Source organism: Neovison vison, chromosome 8 (genome assembly GCF_020171115.1).
Source record: "Neovison vison isolate M4711 chromosome 8, ASM_NN_V1, whole genome shotgun sequence".
Classification (NCBI taxonomy): domain Eukaryota; kingdom Metazoa; phylum Chordata; class Mammalia; order Carnivora; family Mustelidae; genus Neogale; species Neogale vison.
In genome coordinates this window covers 35,879,011-35,903,974 of record NC_058098.1, presented here as the reverse complement: position 1 = coordinate 35,903,974, position 24,964 = coordinate 35,879,011, and the positions used below count along the sequence as shown (strand labels likewise).

Below are 24,964 nucleotides of genomic sequence, written 5' to 3'. Positions count from 1 at the left end.
TACCTAGCTGTTCCTGGCATAAGATGAAAGATTATTTTCCTCGTTTTATAAAAAAGGTGACTATAGATTTATTGCAGAGAGAAAACTAGCCATCATTGCTTTCTCTCTATTTGGTCCCAGTTGCCATGGTTATAGTCCTTTAACTGGAGAAGAGTGGTAACCAAAATAACATTTCTAATAACACTCCTTCCCTCTCTTCACCTGTTCTTTGCATATCTTCCATCACCTTTTTGGTCTTTATCACACTGTGCCATAGTCTACTTCAGGTCATACTGTAGTCTGGTGGTCACTTAGTTTTATTTATGCTAAATACTGTCCAAGGAATTAGCATAATTATCATATTCCTGAAAATAATTATTGGCTGAACTTTTACCTTTAAAGCACCTAAACTCAACAAATAAGATCCATGACCTGAGTTTTTTAATTTTTTCCACACATTATTAACAGGTCAGGACTTTGTGCCTCAAGGCACACTATTTATTTACAACCATGTTAAGAAAGGTAGTACAAGTGCACTTGTTACAACATTTTATGGTATTTAGACCTTTTGAGATCAAATTACAAATCAGATGCTATTTTTCTCTTTGTCAAATAGCATATCCCCTGATTTTTGTATTTACAAAGTCTTGGAGAGGATTCAGTTTTAGGACATTAAAACTGACAATCATTGATTGACAGACTAAAACTATAGAAAATTACTTTGAAATTAGCCGAACATTGGAAACATGGTTTTGACAGTGTGCTGTGCAGAATTATACAGCTAGAGATGGCCTACACGATACGGAGTGTATCTATAGTAGGGAAACTAACAGTTCTTTTAACTCATAATTATTTACCAGCAGGATTTGATGTATGTGTATCTTTTGTTCAGACCTACGGTTTCCAAGTAAACCAGAGTTATGGAAGAAAACATTAAATCTTGATGTAAGAAAATAAAAACATTTGGGATCTTTTTTTTAAGACTCAGTGTTTTATAATGAGTTTTATAATATAGCATTTCTTTTCTAGAAGCATATCATATTCAAATAACTGTACTGTAAGCTTTCTAGCTATGTTGTTCTGCATTCCAAAATCATTCAAATATCAGTACTTTTTCTTGGAGGGATTCATTGAAGAATAAAGGAATGACTGTTTAGTCTAAGTGGATTTACATTTCTCATTTTGTGGAGGCTTGTGCCAGTTGGTAATTCCTTTTTCTAAAGAGGGAGCAGAGCATCAAAATACTAAACTGCATTCTATTAAATGTTTTGGACTTACTTCTCTAAAATGTTTTTTCCTCTATTTCTTATAGAAAGAAGCATCTTTGAATCTGAGCTTGACATTGAAGGAGGAGATGAAAAACATCAGCTGGATTAGAAAGAACTGGCTCCTCGTAGCTGGAGTGTCTTTCATAGGCGTCCACCTTGGAACATACTTTATACAGAGGGCTGCAAAGCAATCTGTAAAATCTCAGTCTCCAGGCAAACAAGAGAGTATTAAAGAATGAAGTAAAAATAAATATTTGGAACTAAATTACTAATATGTCATTAAATCATTACATGCTAATTAGCTTCATAAACCAGGAGCTAATTAATCTTATAGCCACAGTGCTGCATATTCAAGACTTTCATTCCTGAAGAATAATTTTTTTTTCTAAGTGTCAAGACCCATGACAATGCAATAAATAGAAAAATATGGTTAACAAAATAAAAACTGTCTTCACCACTTAATCACCTAAAGTAAGATGTCTCGTTTAGAAGCTAAAAAGCCATCTTTGTGTAAAAGTGAACCACTGACAAGTGAGAAAGTCAGGGCCACACTTTGTGTCTTGAAAGGAATCCTGACATCGAGCTATGGCCCTTCGGGGAGGCTGAAGCAGGTGCACAGTGGCCTTGGAGGCTGCGTGTGCACCACCTCACAGTCGTCAGCCCTGCTCTCTAACCTTCCCGTCACCCATCCCATTTTAAAGATCCTGACAACATCCACAAAGAATCATGTGTCATGCTTCAGTGACTGTGGCTTATTCACAGCCATTCTTTGCTGCAATCTGATTGAAAATGTTCAGAGAACAGGCTTGACACCCACCACGGTTATTAAATTAAACCAGCATCTTTTGCGCCTCTGCACCCATTACCTCAAGTCTGAGTCCTGTGGTTGTCGAATTCCAGTTGACTTTAGCAGTCCTCAGACCCTCCTCTGTTTGGTGCGCAGTGTAGTAACAAGTAAGCCCGCCTGTATGCTCACCAGAGAGGAAACAGACCATATCAGTGCTTTGGTTCTGAAAGCCTTTTTGCTCACAATTCCAGAAAACACCAAAGACCGCCTCATTTTAGGAAAGAGTATAATTGTGCCTTTAAAGGGTCACAGAGTTCTAGATTCTACTGTACTCCCTGGAATACTTATAGAAGTGTCAGAAGTTCAACTGATGAAGATCTTACCCATCAAAAAATCAGATGCCTTCAAGGTGGCACTCTTTTGTTCTTCTTTATCCGGAGATCTCTCTGATACTGGAGAAGGAACTGTGGTGGTCAGTTCCGGGGTCTGTCTTGAAAATGCAGTCCTGGAGCAGTTGCTTAACCTAGGAAGGCAGCTAGTTAGTGATCATGTAGACCTTGTCATGTGCCAAAAAGTTATACACCCATCTTTGAAACAGTTTCTCAGTATGCACCGGGTAATTGCCATTGATAGAGTTGGAGTGGCTCTGATGGAACCCCTGAGTAAAGTGACAGGTAAAAAGCACCTTCAGCTTTTGCCCCTCACAGTAATAAATCAACAGTATTTTTTGAGTGGAGACCTTCTTGGTGTGTGTCACTGTTAAGATCCTGAAAAGTTTTAGAAGCTGCCAACCTCACAACATGTGTATCATTTCTGCCGGCAAAGTTGGCTTCTCAAAAATATATCCGTTAATGTTCATTTATTTAAAACTGAGTGATTATGGCAATTTCTGTGTTTGTATGGCAATTTCTATTTTCCAGCCCCAGAAAGGACTACAGAGTCTGTTATAATCTAAAAACATTAACCCCCCCAAAATCTTAGATTATTGAGAAATTTAGCAGCTTCATAATCCTAAACTCTTATACTTTATACACAAAATCCTTCTTCTACTTGAATTTTACAAGTAGAAATGACATTATATTCAGAAGGTAATTTTGCAACTAAAATATCCTTTTCTTCACTTCTCTACTTCTTCACTACTGTACTGCCTAAATAGTAATTCCTAATTAGGGGTAGGTAGGTGGGTGGATGTGTGCGTGCACACATGCGCGCTAGCTTTAAATATCCCAGATATTTCCAGCTGAGCTCCTTGAGAATCAGGATTTGTCTTTTATTTTTAGCACTGACAACAGGCCTAGTTGACAGTAGGTGCTCTAAAAGGTTTATTGAATTGACTAATATTTGGTAAGATACAGAATTGTAACGGACAAGAAATTTACTGTATTTTACAAGTTAAAATCAGACCTAAGGAGATATTCACCTATTACAGCCAAGGAAACATGATAATGTAAAGAGTTTGTGATTTGAGCCACTTTTCAATATCCTTTTGATGGCACTGACAACGTGTCAGTCATTCCATTCTGATCAATTACTAGGTTTATCAGACTTAAGCCATTGTTACAGTTCACCATTTTTAGTCTTATTATAAATAATCAAATAGTAGTATGTATGCCAGTACTGAATACCTAATACCTGGGTTACTGCCCTATTTCTGTAAGGCTGTCCCATGATTGCCAAAGTGGAAATTATTAAGAAATAATGGAAACAGTTCTATGGAACTCCTTGTTGATGTTCTACATCATACCCATAGTTTTAAATATTTACTGGTTTTTTCATGACTTATCCAGCTGTGAATATTGGGTATTACAGTTTTTAAAATGTGAAACAGTGCCTGGGTGGCTCAGTCGGTGAAGCATCCACATCCAACTCTTGATTTCAGCTCAGGTCATGATCTCAGAGTTGTGGGATTGAGCGCCACATCAGGCTCCTGCTGGGAATGCAGCCTGCTTAAGAGTCACTCTCTCCCTCTCTAAAAAAATCAAAAGGTGCAAGATTTTGTCATAGAAACAATAGTTTGAAGTGGGCATTGGGTTTCTAGAGCCCCATAATTCTTGCTTATCCCACATATAACTAGAATATGGTATAAATAGCCAGAGCTTTAGTCCTGGATCTTGGGAGCAGTGACCTTTTGAGATAAAAAGGAAGGGGAAAAAACAACTATACCAAGCCCGTGGCTTAGGTAAACTATGTTTTCCACCTTCCCTACTGTATCTAGGTTAATGTTATCTCCTTTCTTACCCTTTCAGACAAAATTCCTCTTGTTTAGTCTGAATTAAAGTAGTGGGATTATTGTGCATGGGCCACTGGTGTGTTTGATGCTTGTCATGGTGTACAGAGCATTGAATGTTTGATTTGCTTTGTCTCCCTATGGGGAGGCCCGCCCTGAAAAGTTAAATGATATGAATGACTTGCTTCCTGTCCAGGAGCTCATAAGCAGTAGAGCAAGATCCTCTCACTACAACAGATTGTCTGTTGCATCCAGGTGAAGTGACACACCCAATAGGTGGTTTGGGTTTTTGTTTTTTCCAATCCTTAAATTTCAGATTACTCAGGTACTCCTTATTCTTTGAGGCTTCAAGAAGAAAAGAAGGATAGTCAAAGAAGTTTAATCATTCAGTGATTATTTTCTGGGTTCTTGGAGATTTTTTAAGCTCCCAGAAAAAGGGTGCACATTTTTGTGTGACTTTTTCTGGAGAGTACAAAATAGCTCCTAACAGATGTTCAAAGAAGTCTGTAAACCAAAAGAACCTCTGCTTTGCTTTATTTCTGTATCATCTTAATAGCAGAATACTACTTAATTTACAGGTCTTAGAAGCATCTTGTTATTTATTCTGTATTTCATGTGTTAAAGTATATGCGTGTGGGACTTTTATTATTGGCTTGGAATCAGTTTTAAATGACTGCATGTTCCATCTTTACTCATACGTTTTGTGTTTTCTGAACTTTATAAAACAGGAACACAACCTATTGGTTCCCTAGGCTCAATCTCTCCTAGTAGTTACGGAAGTGTGAAAGATTTGTGTCCAGCAAAATTTGGCTTCAAACATTTTCTTCATCTAATTCCTAATGAAGCAACTATCTGCAGCTTGCTACTCAGCAACAGAAGTGACACTGCCTGGGATGAGCTGAAGGTAGGTCACAGACTCCATTCCATTATTTAGGGTCTGAAGCTGGGATTGAATAGTAGGACAGAACTGACAGGTTTGTTTTTTTTTTTTTAAGATTTTTTATTTATTTATTTGAGAGAGAGAGACAGTGAGAGAGAGCATGAGCGAGGAGAAGGTCAGAGAGCGAAGCAGACTCCCCATGGAGCTGGGAGCCTGATGTGGGACTCGATCCCGGGACTCCAGGATCACGCCCTGAGCCGAAGGCAGTCGTCCAACCAACTGAGCCACCCAGGCGTCCCAGAAATGACAGGTTTTTTTCCACGGAAGTGATTTCTGTTTTTTTTTTTTTTTCCTAACTTTCCCAGGTGATTTAGAAAGCAAAAACAACAAAAATGAGAGTTAAAGTCACAAGTAAGCTGATTTACTTGCCTATGATATTACAAAAGACTTGGCAAGTGCTACCAGTATATTTCTAGTATCTACACACGATCTCAAGGTCCTTGACATGTGACCTTTTCTTAGCAATTAACATGAACTATGTACTTTTTTTATGCTAACGTGTATGAATAATTCACTGAAAAAGTGAGCTTCCTAGCCATACCCAGCATCCACCTCTCGGTAGAGTTTGTCATCTTCTACCAGCAATAACACATGCAACTTATATATTATAAGAGAAGTGATAATCTATGGGTATTGATCACAAACTTAAAGGTTCATATATACTCAAGGATATACCCTTGGTAAGTGTGAAAGCTTTCTTGTATTTTTCTTTCTATTACTACCGGGTTGTAGCTGTTATTAATTCCATAGCAACTTGAAAGAAATTCTAAAGCATGTATATAGCTAATTTATTTAGACTCAAATCTTTTTTTTTTTCGTAGAAATACTAAACCTTGCAGCAAACCTTGCTGACCCAGTTATTTTGAGGCCATTCATTTGTGAATCTTAGTTTGAAGAGCTAAGTGCATAAGACAGATGCTATTAATCTGGTTCATGGAAACAAACATCTGGCTAAAATATTTTTCTTTAATTATTCCAAAATGTATCCGTTATATTACAAACTTGGCAGCACAGGTTTTGTTCTTTTGTCATTAAAATCCAGCTCTTTTAGTCTGCTATCTAAGTTCCCTTGAAAACATGGTTATATTTCTTTGTGAACCTGATGGCAATGTCTGATTCTGATGATTCGTCTCTTCTTTAGCTCACTTGTCAAACCGCACTGCACGTTTTGCAGTTAACAATCAAGGAACCATGTGTTTTGTTGGGAGGCGGCTGTACTGAAACTCATTTGGCAGCATATATCAGACACAAGGTAGGTTACATGGACCTGCTCAGAAAATCTGAATTCTCAACGACATTTGTTTTATGAGATAATAAACCAAATCATGATACCCTGGGGCCACTAGTCTCAAGCAAATTTTATATTTCAAAACACATGAGAAAAATAACACTTGCAAATATAAGGTAATGTCTCTATCACAATGATTATTGTTAATCCATCCTCTCACCAAATAACCACATTCTTTGACTATTGCTGAAATACTGCATATTGAAATGAGCATTCCGTTAATGGAAGTTGTATTAGAGATTTAAACTGCTGTGGTATAATCATAATTGATAGTCATAGTGAAAGTGTTAAGATTCTACAAAATACTTCAGTACCTTATGGACTATCAAGAGAAGACTTAGTTTCATTTAATAATGCATTCCAAGTATTAGATACTATTATAATTTTAAATTGGTATCTATTTATAAGTTCTGTCAAATAGAATGTTTTTTATTCATGTAGGAAACTATATCCTGATAATAGGTAAATTTAGTACATTATAGTTCTGATTAATTATTTCATAAATACTGACCTACTTTATTTGAAAATGGATACAAAAAGGTTTGTGTTTTCCAGATATTTGCAGTTGATTGTTTGGTCAGGATTGTTCCCAAAGAGACTACAGGGGGCATCTGAGTGGCTCAGTCAGTTGAGCATCTGACCCTTAACCTCAGCTCAGGTTTTGATCTCAGAGTTGTGAGTTCAAGCCCTACACTTAACTTTAAAAATGAAAAAGAGAGACTGCAGAGCTTCCAGTGACTGACTAGGATTAAAGAAAAAGTAAATGTTTTTTCACAGAAGGAAACAGAAAGACTTAAAAATCTGTTTGATGATAAAGCCCATTCATGAAAAGTTATCAGAATATACATTATGAAAACCAAAATCAGTGCCTATGTATTGATGCTGAATGCCAGTAATGTAGTCTGCAAATAGAATTAAGTAAACTGGAAAGGTTTTTTGGAGGAGGACTTTTTTGAGTAGGATTTTGAAGAAACAATACTGCATTGAAAATATGGAAAAAGAACATACAGTATAGATGGTCTCATCTGGTTCACACCTCCTGGGCAGAAAAAAAAAGCAGCCACTGCTTTGGAATAGTTTGGATATGGGTTTTAACTATCATTCAGTTATTAACTTGCTAATATGTTACTTTTTCTATCATGAAATTGCTAGGAGAAACTTCTTTATTTTTATTTTATTTATTTTTATTTTTAAATACTCCATTTATTTATTTGAGAGAGAGAGAAAGAGAATATAGAGGGAAAAGCTGACTCCCTGCTGACCAAAGAGCTCTATGTGGGGCTCAGTCCCAGGACACTGAGATTATGACCTGAGCCATAATGCTTAACTGACTGAGCCACCCAGGTGCCCCAGGAGAAACTTTTTCAGAATGGTGAAACCAAAAAAATGTTTAAAATTATATTACTTTTTCCTTAATTAAAAGATAATTATTTATTTTTAAAACATTGACATGAAAATTACACTTGTCCCTAAATGGCTTTTGTCTTAATAATTATGAGTGTTCTAATTTTAAACAAATCTCAAACACTTTGCAAACTCTAAGTATTTCACTTGGACATTAGCCTTCAGGAACCTCCTCCTGTGTGTATAAAAACCTTTGATATATGCATTATGTCTTATCCATCATATATTGAGGGAGCACAACTGGGCAGTCATTCAGAGGAAGCTGATGATGGGGTTTATTCTGATACGATGACTAGTATATATTTATACTTTATTTATACTATAATACTATTCCGATTAAGGAATAATAGCCTGGCCAGCTGATCCATACTTGGCTATTAGCATTTTGTTGAACCCCTAAGGAAACTGAAATAGTAACTTGATGATAAGGGTCTGATCAAGTATTTTGTTTTTGAGAAACTTTTTTGTAATATTGCTCTGTATGTGTTTTCAATGGTTTTATTACTCTTTAGACTTGTAACGAGCCAGAAAGCATTCTCAGAGACAACGGATGTACTCAAACAGAACTTCAGCTACTCACTGAAGCATTCTGCCGTGCATTAGAATCTGTCGCTGGCTCTTTAGAACATGATGGAGGTGAAGTTCTTACCGACATGAAGTATGGACACTGTTGGTCCAGTCAGGCAGAGTCTCCCTCTGTTGTTAACTGGCCAGATTTGCTTTCAAGGTGTGGCTGTGGGCTATGCAATAGCCAGGAAGAACTCCGCTGGTCGTTCTTGAAGACTACTCAGCATCCCATTGCACCACAAACCTGCCTTCCACATGAAGCTATAGGCTCATCCAACAACCTGACCTTGGACTGTTTCACGGCTAAGCTTAGTGGCCTGCAGGTGGCTGTGGAGACAGCCAATTTGATTTTGGATCTTTCATATGTCATTGAGGATAAAAACTGATAGCACAGCATGTTTATATTATAGACAAACAAAAAAATCTAGTCAGGCGTCAATTAAGAAAAATATTGAGTGTATTTTTTTCTCTCCCCATATTCTGCTTATCTGGATAGATTATTCATAAAATTACAGAGATACTTACATATGGGGTAAAAGTATGATTCTTAAGTAGAAATACCATAAAATATTAAAAATATGAAGCATTATTATTAAAGATATTAGAGTATCTTAGGGTTTCCACAGAATACCACTGTATATTGTTATTTTGCCATCACTCAAGAATCTGCAGAAATTTAAAAATTTCCCAATTTATAAAAAAAATTTACTAATCTATGCTCTGATTTGGATATACTTAGTATACTTTTTAGTAGTTATTAAACATGTTTAAAGTGTAAAATTAGATTCCAGAGTATCACAAAGCACCTAATATATATTGCTCAATCAAGAGAAGTGCTCAAACTACACATCTAGTAAAATTTCGATGTTCTTTACCTGAGGCCCTATCATTCAAGGGTTAAGTAACTGATTTTGAACCTGACCTACCTATAATTTTTAGTTTTTCTCACAGTTCATTTGTGTTATTTTGAAGAAATGTGTGATTGGGGAAAAAATTACTTACATAGTAACAAAGCAGATAGAGAAAAGAAGTGGAAAAGTTATTTCTCTAGTTCACTCAGTAGTGTAAAGAAGAAACCAAAACAGCTCTCATAGTCAAAGTAGAGACACTGATGTTTCATCAAAGAATGTAATTTGAATGTTATGCAAATGCAATCAATGTGTCGATAAATTGAAGAAGAAATACAGAATGCAGCTTGAGGAATACATATGGGGCTATAGCAGATGCTGTATTAAGTCTTAGGAAAATGTTTTGAAAATTTTAGGAAAATTAAACGATGTGTAAGAGTCAGATCCATAGCCATGATAGAAGGAGATAGAATTTTTAAGCAATTTCCTCCAATATTCTTGTAATGCAAAAGAATTTTTATCCAGAGCCAAAGAAAAAAAATCCAATACAATCTCACAAGGAATGCAATATATATTGAAAACTCAGCTGCACTTCATGCTTCATAAAATAACTGCTCTTAAACCTTACTTCCTTTATTATTAGAGTCAAATAGAAGGGCAGTGTGGTAGGCAGCCTATAAGAGGCCACCAGTGACTCCTCCCTCACTCCTGGTTTTCACACCCTTGCATAATCCCCTCCCTTCCCAAGCTTGTAGAGACTGGATGTAGAGACTCCTCTGAGTCTCCATTCCCTGCCTTGTGAACAGGAATGTCTTACTGCAGTACTCCTATGCCTGCTTTATTATTGTATGTTGGGCGTGGTAGGCAGATGACTTGTCCCATTAGCTTCTTGGGTCTATCAATGGAGAGGAGGTCCAGAAGCTGCACTTAAAGAGAAGCCTCACCCACCCTGACTTGGTTCCAGTGATAAGATTCCTGACTCCAAGGTGACATTGTAATGCAATGAGACTTCTGGGAAAATGGGGAGTTGGGAATGTATTTTGCATGCTTATGGGCATCCTCTAAGAAGGCTCCCTGATCTCATTTCCCGGTAATGCATCCTTAGGGTGTGCATGGGACATAATGATTGGCTTTTAATATATATATACAGCAGAAGTGGTGGGGTGTCACATTGTAAAAAGAGGGTCTTCTCTGGATCTCTCACTCACTCCCCCTAATGGGGACCACCTGCCAGGTTGGAAACCAGCTATCAAGAGGCCCACATAGCAAGAGACTGAGAAAGACTTCCAGCCAACAGCCCACAAGGAACTAACTCCTACTGACAACCACAAGAGTGATTTTAGAAGCATAGCCTCTTTAGCCGAGCCTCAAAAGTAGCCCCCACCACTGCAGTCACTCAAGAAGCCCCAAAGCAGAGAACCTAGCTAAATTACTCCCGGATTGATTCCTGACCCACAAAATATGAAAGATAATAAATCTTTAATCAAGTTTTGGATGTAATTTTTTACACATCAATAGACATAATAAAGGCAAGAACAAACGCTTATTTATAATTACATACTGAAAACTCGGTCACACAACGGAAAAAAGCATTCTTAATACCATGCCTCTGCATTTCCACCACCCCTCCAAACATAAAGGCAGTGTTCTTTATCATACATGTTCACTGTGGGGTTTTTACATTCACATACAAAAGCCTGTCACATGGGTGGCTCAGCCGGTTAAGTATCCGACTCTAGGACTCAGCTCAGGTCATGACCTCACACTTGTGAGAGAGGCTCTGTGCTCAGTGTGGAGTCAGCTTCAGATTCTCCCTCTCCCTATCCTCCCTCACCCCAATAAGTAAATAAAATCTTAAAAGAGAGAGAAAGAAAGAAAAGAAAAGAAAATAGATTGATTAAGAAAGCATGTCACATGGAAGTATAATTCTCCTGGGTCTCTTTGGCTTTCTACTGCATTTCGAAGTTATTCTACAAAGGGACACCACAGTCAGTCTCTCTAATTGATCTTAGAGGCTGAGTGTCTACTTCCCATGACAGCCATTAGCTCTGTCATTTTTAGCTTTGCCATAAAATTCAGTTACATACCTTGGTGAAACATCAGTGCTCTCATTTTTTAATATGTCATAAATCTGCTGAAATACTCTCATAAAGTCATTTCCCAAAGTTGTGTACAATCCTTAGTAGAAAATACTGTAATTTTTTTAAAAACCCACTTCCTTAATTCTTCAACGAAATCATCATTCAAACTCAGATGGTAAAACAAGAGATAAAAGTTCTTTTTTTTTTTTTTAAGATTTTATTTAGAGAGAGCACGAGTGAGCAAGGTGAGGGGGAGAGGGAAAATCCCAAGCAGACTCTTCACTGAGTGTCGAGCTGACACACAGCTGAATCCCACAACCCTGAGGCCATCAACTGAGCTGAAATCAAGAGTCAGATGCTTAACCAACTGCACCACCCAGGCACCCTGAAATGAAAATTCTTGACGAAAATAATTTCAGAGGAACTCATTTTGACAGAAATAAATGACAAGAAAAAACAGCAACCAAGTTAAGCCTCAGGCACTGCTTCGTGACTTAAAATAAAACTGAGGTCTAAATATTGCATTACGAGGTTCCTCAGGAGACAGAACAGGAACCTGATAGTTACAGAAAAGGAAAGGGAGAGTAATGCACAAGAGAATGAAGTCAGTGACAGCTGCTCACTTTTATGGTACTTACAGGACAGGCAACATTCAAGTTTATTGAGCCATAAGTGTCCAACGGGATTAGCATCTTATTAATCAAAAGAGGTTAGGATTTTGGCAGCAAAGAAAAAACTGGAAAAGTAAAGCAAATGAAAAGAGTCTTTTAAGTCAAAATACTTATTTGGTCTTAAAAACATTCCATTCCTTAATTCTTCCATTTGTACTATATTTTTAAAATCTTTACATTATTAGTGTAAATCAACCATAACAGTGAAGTATTTTACTCAAGATATGTAAATTAGTATCTTTTATTATCCTTGTGTCCTTGAGCTCACTTAGTTTGTATAATCAAAGCTAGTTAGGCATTCACATGATATTAGAGAAAACTTAAATACCTCTGTACGATCCATCATATCCTGTATTCATCACAATGGTGAACAGTTCTTTGGACAACTTTAAAGTAATATTGTTTACAGTCACATAAACTATGCAGGTTATTATGTAAGAGCATCATGTACAAAAATCTCTTACAGGCCCTGTATGCAGGCCTTGTCAAACATCCAATTAGTTAGCTTATTCATTCCTTTCTGATAATCTTAGGGGAAACAGCCAAGGAGACAAAATATCTCTTACGGGGTCCTATTTCAGCTGTCTAAATAAATCTATCTCTTAATCTGGAGGAAAAGGCAAGTGTGAACCTCTGGTGTCTTTATAATTTTTTGTATCATGTAGTTAAATGTTTCCACTTAACAGCTATGGTATCCCATAGTCCTTGGAAATTTTTGACCTTTACCTACAAAAGTTGAATTTAAATTTTATCTAAACCCAACATAAGCCTGTATCTTTAGATTGCAAGAAAATTTATATACTTCATTATTAACGCTATAGTAACACTCACAAAACAGGCCGCAGCCCCCAAAAATGCAGGTATGTGCTATGCCATTACCTGCGATAAATTGTGACTTTAGAGGGAAATGAAATAACTTGATAATTTCCTATTAAGAAATCACACTGAGGGCACCTGGAAGGTTCAGTCAGCACAGGTCATGATCCCAGGATCCCGGGATTGAGTCCTACATTGGGCTCCCTGTTCAGTGGGGAGGGGAGTCTGCTTCTCCCACTCCTGCTCTCCCTGCTGGTGCTCTCTATGTCTCTGTCTCTCTGTCAAATAAATAAATAAAAATCTTTAAAAAAAAATCACACTGAGAAAATATTTATAATGAGCATCCTATTTTAGCTCTGTCGCTTTTGTTTGATATGTTACAATTTCATTTTGAGAAGTATTAATTAACCTTTTTGTTCACCAGATACAACAGTCGGTGGTATTAGAGGTTTAAAAAAAAAAGATTTGTTCACAATCCCTGACCTCATGGAGCTGATCACCTAGCCCGTGAGATATTTTTTAAATACTCTTTTTCTTTCTTAAAAAGCAATTGCATAAAATTATTTCATAATCATTCAAATTATTCATAAACATTATGTGGTAATAGAAAATTAGGAAAGTATGCAAGACACACACGCACAAGGAAAATAAAATCCAATGTCATCCCACTACCCAGAAATAACCACTGTTTAAATTTCCTGTGCATCTTTTCAGTTTGTTTCATATATATACTTTTCCAAAATGTGATCATGTAGTATGTTATTTTATAATGTTCCTTTTACCTAGTATGATGTACGAACATCATAAGCAGGTACAATCACTATATATCCTACTATTACAGCATTTTTAATTTCTAAGGAAATTTCTATTGTAGAGATTCTACCATAATTTAGTCAATGAGCTTTTATTTGTATACTTTCAGGCTGTTTTAATTTTTGTACCAGTATAAGCAAACCTCAGTGAACATCTTGTATATATCCTTTTCCCATATTCTGATTATTTTCCCAGGATAAATAAACAGAATTAAGATTTCTGGGCCCAAATATTTATTTAAAATGGAAAGACCATCAATGTACATTGTCTTCATTATTAAGTCTTCCAGAAATGTAGCATCAACATACTCCACACACAGTGTGTGGAACTGCCCATTTTCCTGAACTTTGGCCAACACTAGTTATTTTTTTGCCAATTTAATAAATGAAAATTGACTCCTTTTAGTAATCTGCATTTTTAAAATTATTGAGGTAAACACTTTGTAAACATTATTGGCCAATGTCTTCCTTCTGTAGTCAAATTTTTCTTAATAGGCCTTCCATGGTTTCTATCAGTAAGTTTGTCTTTCACATATATATTTATTTTTTCATACACATTATTAAAAATATGTACACATCAGAAGGTACATTTTTTAAAGCAAATGCATTGCCTTTCTTCATGGTCTCAGTTTTCTAACTAGCTCCACAGGTCCAAGCTTTTAATGGTACAGTCTGGTACACTTTTATTGATTTATAATGCATAAACAGCAGTAAAACACCTATGAAGTGTGAAGAATATAAAATACTACATAAACTCCTGTCTCTGCCTTTTGCCATCTAACCCTGTGACAAAATTGACTAAGGCAGTCATAATCAATTACCACAAACTTGGTGGCCTACAACAACACAAATTTTCTCACTGTTCTGGAGGCTCAGAAGTTTGAAATCAAGGTGTTGTAAGGGCTACACTGCCCACAGGGCAATGTGACCACGTTCTCCTCCGGTCCTCCTTGGACCAGATGGGGGTGTGCTGATTTGCCCCCATTCAGGCTGTAAACTGTGATGGAAGAGCCAAGCTCCACGGAACACGTGTCCGCCACAGTTATACCCTCTATACCCTGTGCCAACTGAGCTCCCTTCCAGTCCCTCCATATAAGGTGACCATCATATGCTGGGATGTGTGACCTTGACAAACCAGAAAAAAAAAAAAGTCTCTTCATTTTAATGCTCATCAACAGCTATTTAGGCTCCGGGCACTGTTCTAGGTTCTGAGAATAAATTGTCAAACAGAGGGCTCACAAAAAAACAAAAAAGCATCAGATTGCTTTTTTTAATCTGAAGGGTTCAGTTCTAGATGACTGCCCTCTCCCCACCATGACCCATTCCACTTCAGATGCCATTGGCAAAACCCGGATATCACCTTGCTTCTGACCTACCAGCTACAGAACAGATTCCAGTGATCCCTCCTTGGGTTCACTTAATTTGCTACAACAGCTCACAGAACTCAAAGAATTTATTAGGTCACCAGCTCATTATAAAAACATGTAACTCAGGAACAGCCAGACAGAAGAGATGCATAGGGCAAGGTATAGGGAAATGGCCCAGAGCTTCAATATTCTGAGTTACTACTATCCCCAAATCCATGTGCTCACTAACCCAGAAGGCTTTTATGGAGGTTTCGTTACATAGGCATGACTGATTAAATCATCCACTGGGGATGAGTGATTCAAGCTTCAGCTCCTTTCTCCCGCCCACGTGTCAGAGAGGGGGACTGAAAATTCCACACCTAAATTTTTGGTTGGTTCTCCTGGCAATCAGCCTCCATCCTGAGGGAGAGTCCAAAAGCCACACCATTAACATAACAAAAGACACAGTACCTCTCACCGCTTAGAAAACAAGGGTTTTACGAGCTCCGTGCCAGACATGGGACAGAGACCAAATATATTTCTTAGTATAAATCATCAGTATCACAGTCCATCAGAAAAGTGAGGTCACAGGGCAAACAGCTACTCCCAAAACTGGAGACAGATACAGAGAATCACAGTTTATCAGAGGAGAAACCCACAATCAGAAACCACCGCGGGAATGAGTGCCAAGGTGGGAGAACTGGAAGTGTTATTAATGAACTGTTGTCCCCTCAATATGAACAAGTCTGAGAAATAAAAACTGGGGGGGGGGGGAGGGGCTGATGGGGGGCGGCACCTGGGTGGTTCAGTAGGTTAAACCTCCACGTTAGGCTCAAGGTCCTGAGATGGAGCCCCGCATCAGGCTCTCTGCTCAGCGGGGAGCCTGTTTCCCTCTCTCTCTCTCTGCCGTCTCTATTTGTGATCTCTCTGTCAAATAAATAAAATCTTTTTTAAAAATTATTTAAAAAAATTAGAAACAAACAAAAAAGCTACAGGTGGACCGAGTCATAGGGGAAGTCACACTTCCATGGGTTTTAAACCTCGCCCCATTGCAGAGCTCTACTCGGTACCAACATTGAATATCAAAGAAAAATCCCCTTGTGTTTTCAACAGGCAGAGGGGAAAAGGAACCACATGGAAACCATTCTTCTTAACCATCCCTGCCCTCAGGAGAAATCAATTTACCAATGCCTGATAACCTTAAAAATAAAATTGTCAATTATTTTACTAGCAAATGGGCTAGTGGAAATAGTGAAGAATTGCATTCTTCTGGGACATGTAAGCCACGTACCCAAACCAGGCAAAACCACAGGCCAGGAAGCAGAACAAAGCAAAGGAATGGTGTTTTATACAGGAAGGGGAATTGCAAAGACTGTTATAAACAAAAAGGCCATTGGATAAACTCGGAGTTTGAAGTATAATGGCTTTTCATTGGCTGAGTTGTGACAACTCTCATTGGCTGGGCTGTTGCCCGGGGAGGAAAAGAACCCTTCCTTCTTCTCCCAGGATAGTAAAGTAGCCTTGAAGTAGGGTTGACTCGGAAGGTACAGCTCTTCCTGATGGGTCTACAACTGATAAGCTGTAGCAGGTTGGGAGAGCTCCCCCTGCTGACCTCCCGACTCCATTCTAAACTAGGTTTCATAAATTGATTTTCAATCTGTTTTACCAGACCTGCTGGGATATGATCAGAGGCACACCTACCTGAGTGAAGAGAAAATCTCCAGTCCCCTATGTCCTTCCAGGGAGAAGGGGAAATACACACCTCCAGCCCTCTCCAGCTGTTCTGTCTCACCTAAGGGGGAAAAAAAAATCTTGGACGGGTCCAAGATGTCCTTCAGTAGATGAAGGACAAGAGAATATTATTCAGTGATAAAAAGGAATGAGCTTCCAAGTCATGAACAGATACAGAGGAAACTCAAATGAATGGTTGCGAGAGACTGGAGGAATAAATAGATAAAGTACAGTGGACTTTAGAGCAGTGAAACTACTTGGTACAATATTACACTGGTGGATACTTGTCATTACACATTTGTCAAAACCCATTAATAAAAGAATGTTTTAAAGTTTCAATTGAGATAAGGCAAAATTACAAATTTATAAACTTGGTTGGAGTGGTTACAAGGATATTCAATCATTTGCTTAATTTAGAAGTCTTCATATGGGTTTAGTAACTTAATTGGGTATAATCTTATAATTTTCTTGGGTTATGTCAGGGACTACACAATGGGCATATTTATTAAACCTCCCGGACAGTCTTGGTTTTCTAGAAACATAGAGAAATTTACTACATTCTACTTTTTATCAGTGTATCAGATACATCTATGAGTATGGAGTAGTGATTTCATTGCAAAGGAATTAAATATTCCCTCTAAGAAAAATGCACTTAATTTGTATCAACAAATTACTAACATTTGATCTCAATAGTGCTTAAAGTATTATCAAAACTGCTATTTTTCATCTCTTTACTCCTATTAAAAATTGTTTGGGGCTACAAGAAATGAATAAATATATGTGAAATAAGTATGAATCTACGATTATATAAGCAACTTGAAAATTCTCAAGTTACTCATCAAAATTAAAGAACGTTTTAAAACTAAAACAAAATTTTTTCTATCAGTTTTTCAATATAAACTATCAGCCATTCTTATTTATTTTACTTAGGAATTTACTATGCATGAACATCTTATTAAATTAGGCTATTCTTACATGATGATGTGTAATGGAAATTTTTATCTTTATATTTATGGCACACGAAACCAAAGTCTTTACAACACAGATGAATTCAAGTTCTTGTTTAAATATTCTTTTTGCTTTTTATTGAGCATTGTAAGAAATATCTTCATCAATTTTTATTATAAATTAAATCTTGATTATCTGCATGGATGAATCTCTCTTCTCATATTTGAATCCTTTCTGGTTTATTTTCATTGTAAGACATTGACATAAATATTGGGCCTCTTCTATAGAAACAATTTCAAAATGGGAAATTAAATATAAAGCACTTGCAGTTGGTTTTCTGAGCCATGATTCTTACTCACTTAGAAATGGATTAAGTTTCTCCTCATTCTCTTAATGAAGAGCTATTGTTTGCTGACCATGTCAAGCCATTGTGCACATATCTGTCTGTCTAGTCTCATTTTTCTATTCATTTATTCATGACCTAGCACCATAGCTAGGGACACCATAGCAAGTACAAAAAGACATTGCCCCTGTTCTGATTGAGCCTAAAATCTGATAATCAGCCACATAAAGGTAAATTTAATTTGAGTTATGTAGCAGAGTGATATAAGAGTATAATGGGAATCAGGAGGATTTTACCTAAGAAAAAGATGATTGCAATGAAATCTTAAGAAGTAGAGTTAATTAGGATAAGGAAGAAATGAGATGATTCCAGGCAGAAAGAATAGCATATACAAAGGCCCTGTGGCAGGAGGAAACATCACATGTTTCAAAAGTTGAAAGATCACTCTTGCCAAAGCTTAGAAGGGAGGGCAAATGTTATGGAAGACCAGGCTGAGCCAAACTTTGTAAGCCATGATGAAGAGCTTGGAATTAATCCTAAAAGCAATGACAATCATGACATTGTTTTGAGGTAGGAAAGCAGCAGAGGGAAAAGTACTGAGTTTGAGGAGAAGAAACTAGTTAAGAAGTTATTCACCAGAATGGGGAAGAAATTATGGCAGATGGTGGTGGCACTATAGATGAGAGACACAGATGGACTCAAGAAAAATTCAGCAGATAGACTCAGTGGGATTTGTGATGATTTAGATAATCACAAATGGACTGTTGGATGGTTAGAGATAATGCTCTGCTTTTAGTTTACCCATCTTGATGACTGGTAGAGGAAAGGATTTGCAAGAGGGATAGTACATTATGTTTTGAACATAATGAGTCTAAATTGGTTTCTTGCTAATCAAGTGAAAAGAGTAAGGAAGCAATTAGATATACAGGTCAGGAGCTCAGAGAATGACTTTAGGGTAGAAATACAAATATATGAGTCATTTGCATATAGGTAGTTACTGAACCTGTTCATTGACTCATTATTTAATCACCCACATTTATTTATTCATTTTTTAAGATTTATTTATTTGAGAGAGTGTGAGTGCAGGGAGGGACAGAGGGAGGGAGAGAGAAGCAGAATCCCCACTTAGCACAGAGCCTGACCCAGGGCTTAATTCCATCCTGAGATCATGACCTGAGCCAAAATCAAGAGCTGGATGCTCAACCAAATGAGCCACCCACGCAACCCTTTCACCACACATTTAGTACACCTCTACTATGTGCAAGGCACTGTTCTAGGTTCTGGGATTCAACTGAATTTTAAAATCAGTTTGAGAAGTTCCCTGAAAGTCCTTTGGGACTTCAGTTGGGATTTCATTATTTATACATAATTGACATCCATGTAATATTTAGGCAGCGCAACCTGAAAAATGATATACATAGCTCTCTACTTAGAATTTACTTCTTTAATACTTTTATAATTGTTTCATTACATGCCTTGCATGTTTCTATTTTTGGATTTATTCCTAGATTTTCTTTTAAAGATTTTATTTATTTATTTGGGAGAGAGAGCACAAACTTGGGGGGGCGGGGGTGCAAAGGGAGAGGGAGAAGCAAACTCCCTCCTGAACAGGGAGCCCTACCCCAACTAGATCCCAGGACTAGGAGATAATGAACTGAGCAAAAGGCAGATGTTTGACCAACTGAGCCACACAGCTGCCCCTATTCCTAGGTATTTTATTAGGGGTTTTTTTGTTGCTGTGCAAAGAATCTTGATGTCACATTTCTCAACTGATTATGACTGACCTATAGAAAGGGCATTGGTTTTTGTATGTTGGACATTTATTCTTTCCTTACTAAACTCCCTTAAAATCAGTTATTAAAGTTAATAAGTCAGAATCCCTTGGCTTTTGGAGCTAAACAGTTGTATTATCAGCAAATAATAACAGTTTTATTCCTTCTTTCTGATCTCACTGAATCAGCTAGGATTATGAGTACAATTTGAATAGTAAGAGGGATAGTTAGAACTTCTTTTAGTTTCTTTTGTTTTACAGATCTGTACCCTTTTCCAATCTTCATGAAACATACCTTTCAAGATGTAGAACCAAGAAATATGTCCTATGGTAATGTCCCCAAATGCTTGAATTTATATTGAAAATGAGCCATATATAAGATAATTTAATGTGTAGGCTTTACTGTCATTATTATGAAATTTGAAAATGTCAAGTTTTACTGTTTAAATGGATTTTCCCAAAAACTACTGATATAACATGGACTTGACGATTCCAAATAAGAAAGATCTTTTTGGTTTGAGATCTACATCCTAAAATATATTGAGCAAGCTTAGAAAATAGCAGGGATAACCAAGCCAAATTGGAACATATGTCTGAAAGGCTACAAAACCACTAGTCTTGCACAGTTAATGATGACCCTGGAACATGTGCTGTGAATAGCACTTTGCTTCCTGTTAATAATAGCTTGCCATCTAAATAGAATAATGTAAAGTGTAATGAGTACTACTCTTAAGATAAATATTGCTTTTATTTTCAGTGAAGTGGAAACTACTGCCTTTGTCTTTTTTTTTTAATTTCCAGTTGCTACAAAAAATAAATTTACCCAAAGGTATGTCCAACAGCCATTGCACAGCTCTGAATTCAGGATATAGTCAACTAGGCTGATGAAGAGCAAAGTTATCATTATTAATCTGCAAAACTGTCAGATTTGCTTGCCAAATTGCATAATGTTTATGGACATTTAATGTCAAAGTGAATATAACTATGATGATTTTGACATGCCACTCTATAGATAAGAACAAATTATTTACCTTTAGAAAAAATACACTTTTTTAAAAAAGTAGACTCCATGCCCAGTGCAGAACCCAACATGGGGCCTGAACTCATAACCCCAAGACCAAGACCTGAGCCAAGATTGGAAAGTAAGACACTTAACCAACTGAGCCACCCAGACATCCCCAGAAAAATATACTTTGTAAAGAGGAAAACATTTAGACCAAATGGTCACTTAACAATATTTTCAGTTAAAATATATAGACTTTCAGGGGTGCCTGGGTGGCTCAGTGGGTTAAAGCCTCTGCTTTCGGCATGGATCGTGATCCTGGGTCCTGGGATCAAGCCCAGCATCAGGCTCTCTGCTCAGGGGGAAGCCTGCTCCCCTAACCCCCACCACCTTTGGCTCTGCCTACCTGTGATCTCTCTCTGTCAAATAAATAAATAAAATCTTTTTTAAAAAGTATACTTTCGGGGTGCCTGGGTGGCTCAGTGGGTTAAGCCGCTGCCTTCGGCTCAGGTCATGATCTCAGGGTCCTGGGATCGAGTCCTGCATCGGGCTCTCTGCTCAGCAGGGAGCCTGCTTCCTCCTCTCTCTCTCTGCCTGCCTCTCTGCCTACTTGTGAGCTCTCTCTGTCAAGTAAATAAATAAAAAGTATACTTTCAAATTATGAAATGACTGAGACTACTCTCTGACTTCAACTAAACCACAGAGCAAGCAGCTTTTGTTTTGTTGAATTATGAACATTCTCCTGCTATCAAGAATTTTAGAAGTCCAATGTAACACTGCACACTCCCATATCACTTCATACATTTTTTTAAAATATTTTATTTATTTATTTGACAGAGAGAAAGAGTACAACCAAGGGGAGCAGCAGAGGCAGAGGGAGAAGCAGGACTCGATCTCAGGACCCTGCAATCATGAACTGAGTGGAAAGCAGACACTTAACTCACTGAGCCACCCAGGCAACCTGTACTTCATACATTTTAAACATATGTAAAAGATTGAAAATTTTAGATAATACTTCAATTAAATCACTCTGTAATTTTTTCTTCCCAATTGCAAAGGAAAAAATTACTAAGAAGTATCAATTATGATTTTCTCTGGGTGATGGAATTATGAATGGCCCTATCCACTTTTCTGTTTTTTAGAAATAATTTATGTCAGTGTATACTACTTTAATAATAACAATGAACAATAATTTTTTAGAAGTTGATTCAAGGCAATAGGGAATACATTGGCTAGAGTAAAGTTTCCCAAGGCTAGGAGTTTTACGTAAGTCGTTGAGTTAGAAACAATCTTGTGCTTGGGGTGCCTAGATGGTTCAGTCTGTTAAGCATTCAACCCTTGATTTCAGTTCAGGTCAAGTTGTCCATGTCATGGAATTGAGTCCCGCATTGAGCTCCATGCTGGAAGTGGAGCCTGCTTGGGATTCTCTCTCCCTTGCCCCTCCTATGCCCCTGACCTGGCTGTTTCTCTCAGAAAGAAAGAAAGAAAGAAAGAAAGAAAGAGAGGAAGGAAGGAAGGAAAGAAAGAAACCCAACACCTCCTCTGTCTTTTGAACAACATAAATTAAAGAAAAGAAGAAATCTTGTGCTCAAATCTTGAACTGAGTCAAATCTTGAACTCCTCAGGTCTCTGTTTCCCCTGTCCCCATTCCCCATAAGGTGAAACTTGACCATGCAGAAACAAAAACAGGATACGGGAGGATATGGGCAGAATAACTCTCCCAGTAGATTTTTTTTTTAAGATTTAATTAATTAATTAATTAATTAGTGAAAGAGGATACATACACACATGGGGAGTGAGTGCGGAGCCCAACATGATATGGGACTAGACCGTAGGACCTGAGATCATGACCTGAGCCAAAAGCAGCCACTTAACTGACTGAGCCACCAATGTGCCCCTCTCCTAATAGAATTTTTATCTAATATTTCCAAAGTGGTTATAACACTTTATACTATGAAAAGTAATAAAGGGAAACTGACTAAAGTGGGCTCAGGGTGCTAGAAAGGGAGGCTGGTAGGGGGAGACTTATGGCTCAAAGTCAAATACCGGAATTGTCAATTACAGATCTCTAACAGAAGAACCTCAGCAGGAAAGAATCATCAACTACAGGTGCCAGCAGGGAAAGATGTACATTGCCTCTCCTACAAGAAATGGTCCATCCCTGCACCTCAGCCAATGACCAACTGTCATCAACCTGAACTCCTCTGGCTTTTCTCCAATGGACTTTTATTCAAAACAATCCTCCCTGATTTCCTCCTCCTTCATAAAATAACATTGCTCTGTTTTGTTTGCTGGACTTGCCGATGGTTTTGTTGAAGCTTGCGTGTGTGGATTGCAATTCTGTTACTCTCAAATAAACCCATTCTCTGCTGGTAAAATAACTGATAGTTTTATCTGTAAGGTTAACAATGCCTTGCCCAGCAGGAAATGCTCACCCCGTCTCCCACCTCTTCATCTGGATTTGGACTGGTTGGCTGCTGCGATGTTCAAACCGCACTGCCTCCCTGGGCTTCTCTCTCTCTCTCTCTCTTTTTCTGTACCGCTGCCTGTGCCTCTGCACATATATACACACCCCTACCCCTGTATCATGGAGAGTAAGCCCATTACATGAATGTTGAAGTCCAGACTCATTGCATTCATTTCCTTCATTCAGAAATCATTATACCTACTGTGTGCAAGATAGATGGACAAAGTACAGAGGAAAAAGGTACAAAGATAGTGCCTCAAAAGGCACCTGTCACGGGACGGTCAGGCACTTAAATATCTGGTACAGGGGGGCTTGAATGTCTCAGTGGGTTGAGTGGCTGCCTTTGGCTTGGGCTCTGATCCCAAGGTCCGGGGATTGAACCCTGTGTCAGGTTCCCTGCTCAGTGGGGAGCTTTCTTCTCCCTCTCTGTCTCCCAGTCATGCTCTCACTCTCTCTCTCTCAAATAAATCAACAAAAATAAATAAATGAATAAACATCTGGTGCAGTCTCCCATGAGAAAAGTGTTGGTGAAGGCTTGGAATATGTGTCCATGACAGCTGCTCGAAAAAAGGAAACAAGACTCAGTCAAGGCAGGGTCACCCAGGAAATGCCGTTTGGGCTGAGCCTAGGAGGTAAACAAATAATTACCGGTCCAACTTCAGACAAAACACGTAGAGGATGGGGTTTCTCGTGGTCCATCCCCCTGGGTGTGTATTTCTGAGAATCCAGAAGTTCTAAACTAACATGACAGCTGCCCAGAGTTCAAGGATAGCGGGGTGGAAAAAGGAAGACAATGGAAAAATACATGAAAAAATGGTGGAGGAAACAAAGATAAATATGGAAAGGTCTCAAAAAGAGAAAGAAACATTTATTACTACTTTCTCTGGTCATAGAATCCAAAGACACAATCCAGAGTTGCAACTCTCTTTATGTCTCTCTAAACTGCACCAAAGTAGTAGGTAGAAGAATTAAATAGCCAGCCTACTGTCCAGCAACCTGGTACAGCAGAAAGCAGTGGCTCTCCAACTCTGGCTGGCCTAGGAATCACCTGGAGAACTTGGTAGAGGTTCTCTGAGCCCCACACCCAACGATTCTGATTCAGAAGGTCTGAGGTTCTGCATTTCTCCTGCTGGCCCGCAAGCCACACAATGAATAGGAGTACAGAGAAAACAACTGGAAAAATATGGAAGTCAGGTCTAGAAACTAACATCTCTTAATATGAGGGATATTTTCTAAAAGATTAGGCTCATAGAACAGTGCTGTTGGTAAGAGAATGGATCTGATGTTAAACAAATTGAATGCAATCCCATTTCTTCCAGTTCCGATAGTTAGAGACACTGGACAAATGGCTTAACTCTCTGTGCCTCCGTCTCCTTGCCTGTAAAATGGGAATAATCATAGCTACATCATGAGGGGCTGTGAAGACTGAGTGAAACGACACTTGTAATGTGCTTATTATTATTAGCACAATGTCTAATAGGTAGTAAGCACTTAATAAATCTTTGCAGATAGGGCCACTTACTAAAAGAACAGCAATAAAAACTCATTTCATAGTGGACTTCTGGCAGGATATAGAATTTAGAATTTAATAGAAATATTATCTCTCTCACTTCTACAAAGAAACTACATTTGAATAACAGAAAATGTGAATCCAAAGTCAACCTGTT

General features: G+C 37.9%; 1 protein-coding gene across 2 annotated transcripts; it reads left to right on the top strand.

Moving 5' to 3' along the window:
* The first annotated feature begins 1,603 nt into the window (after window positions 1-1,603).
* LOC122916263 (McKusick-Kaufman/Bardet-Biedl syndromes putative chaperonin-like) lies at window positions 1,604-23,266 on the top strand. 2 transcript variants are annotated; one of them, XM_044263451.1, is made up of 4 exons: window positions 1,604-2,708; window positions 4,990-5,165; window positions 6,343-6,453; window positions 22,895-23,266. In XM_044263451.1, exons 1-4 carry the CDS (start codon window positions 1,724-1,726, stop codon window positions 23,144-23,146), a joined length of 1,524 nt encoding a protein of 507 aa, XP_044119386.1. In that variant the 5' UTR covers window positions 1,604-1,723; the 3' UTR covers window positions 23,147-23,266. The 2 variants fall into 2 exon arrangements, with proteins under 2 accessions (XP_044119386.1, XP_044119385.1); XM_044263450.1 differs by lacking the exon at window positions 22,895-23,266 and adding an exon at window positions 8,406-10,796.
* The last annotated feature ends 1,698 nt before the right edge of the window (window positions 23,267-24,964 follow it).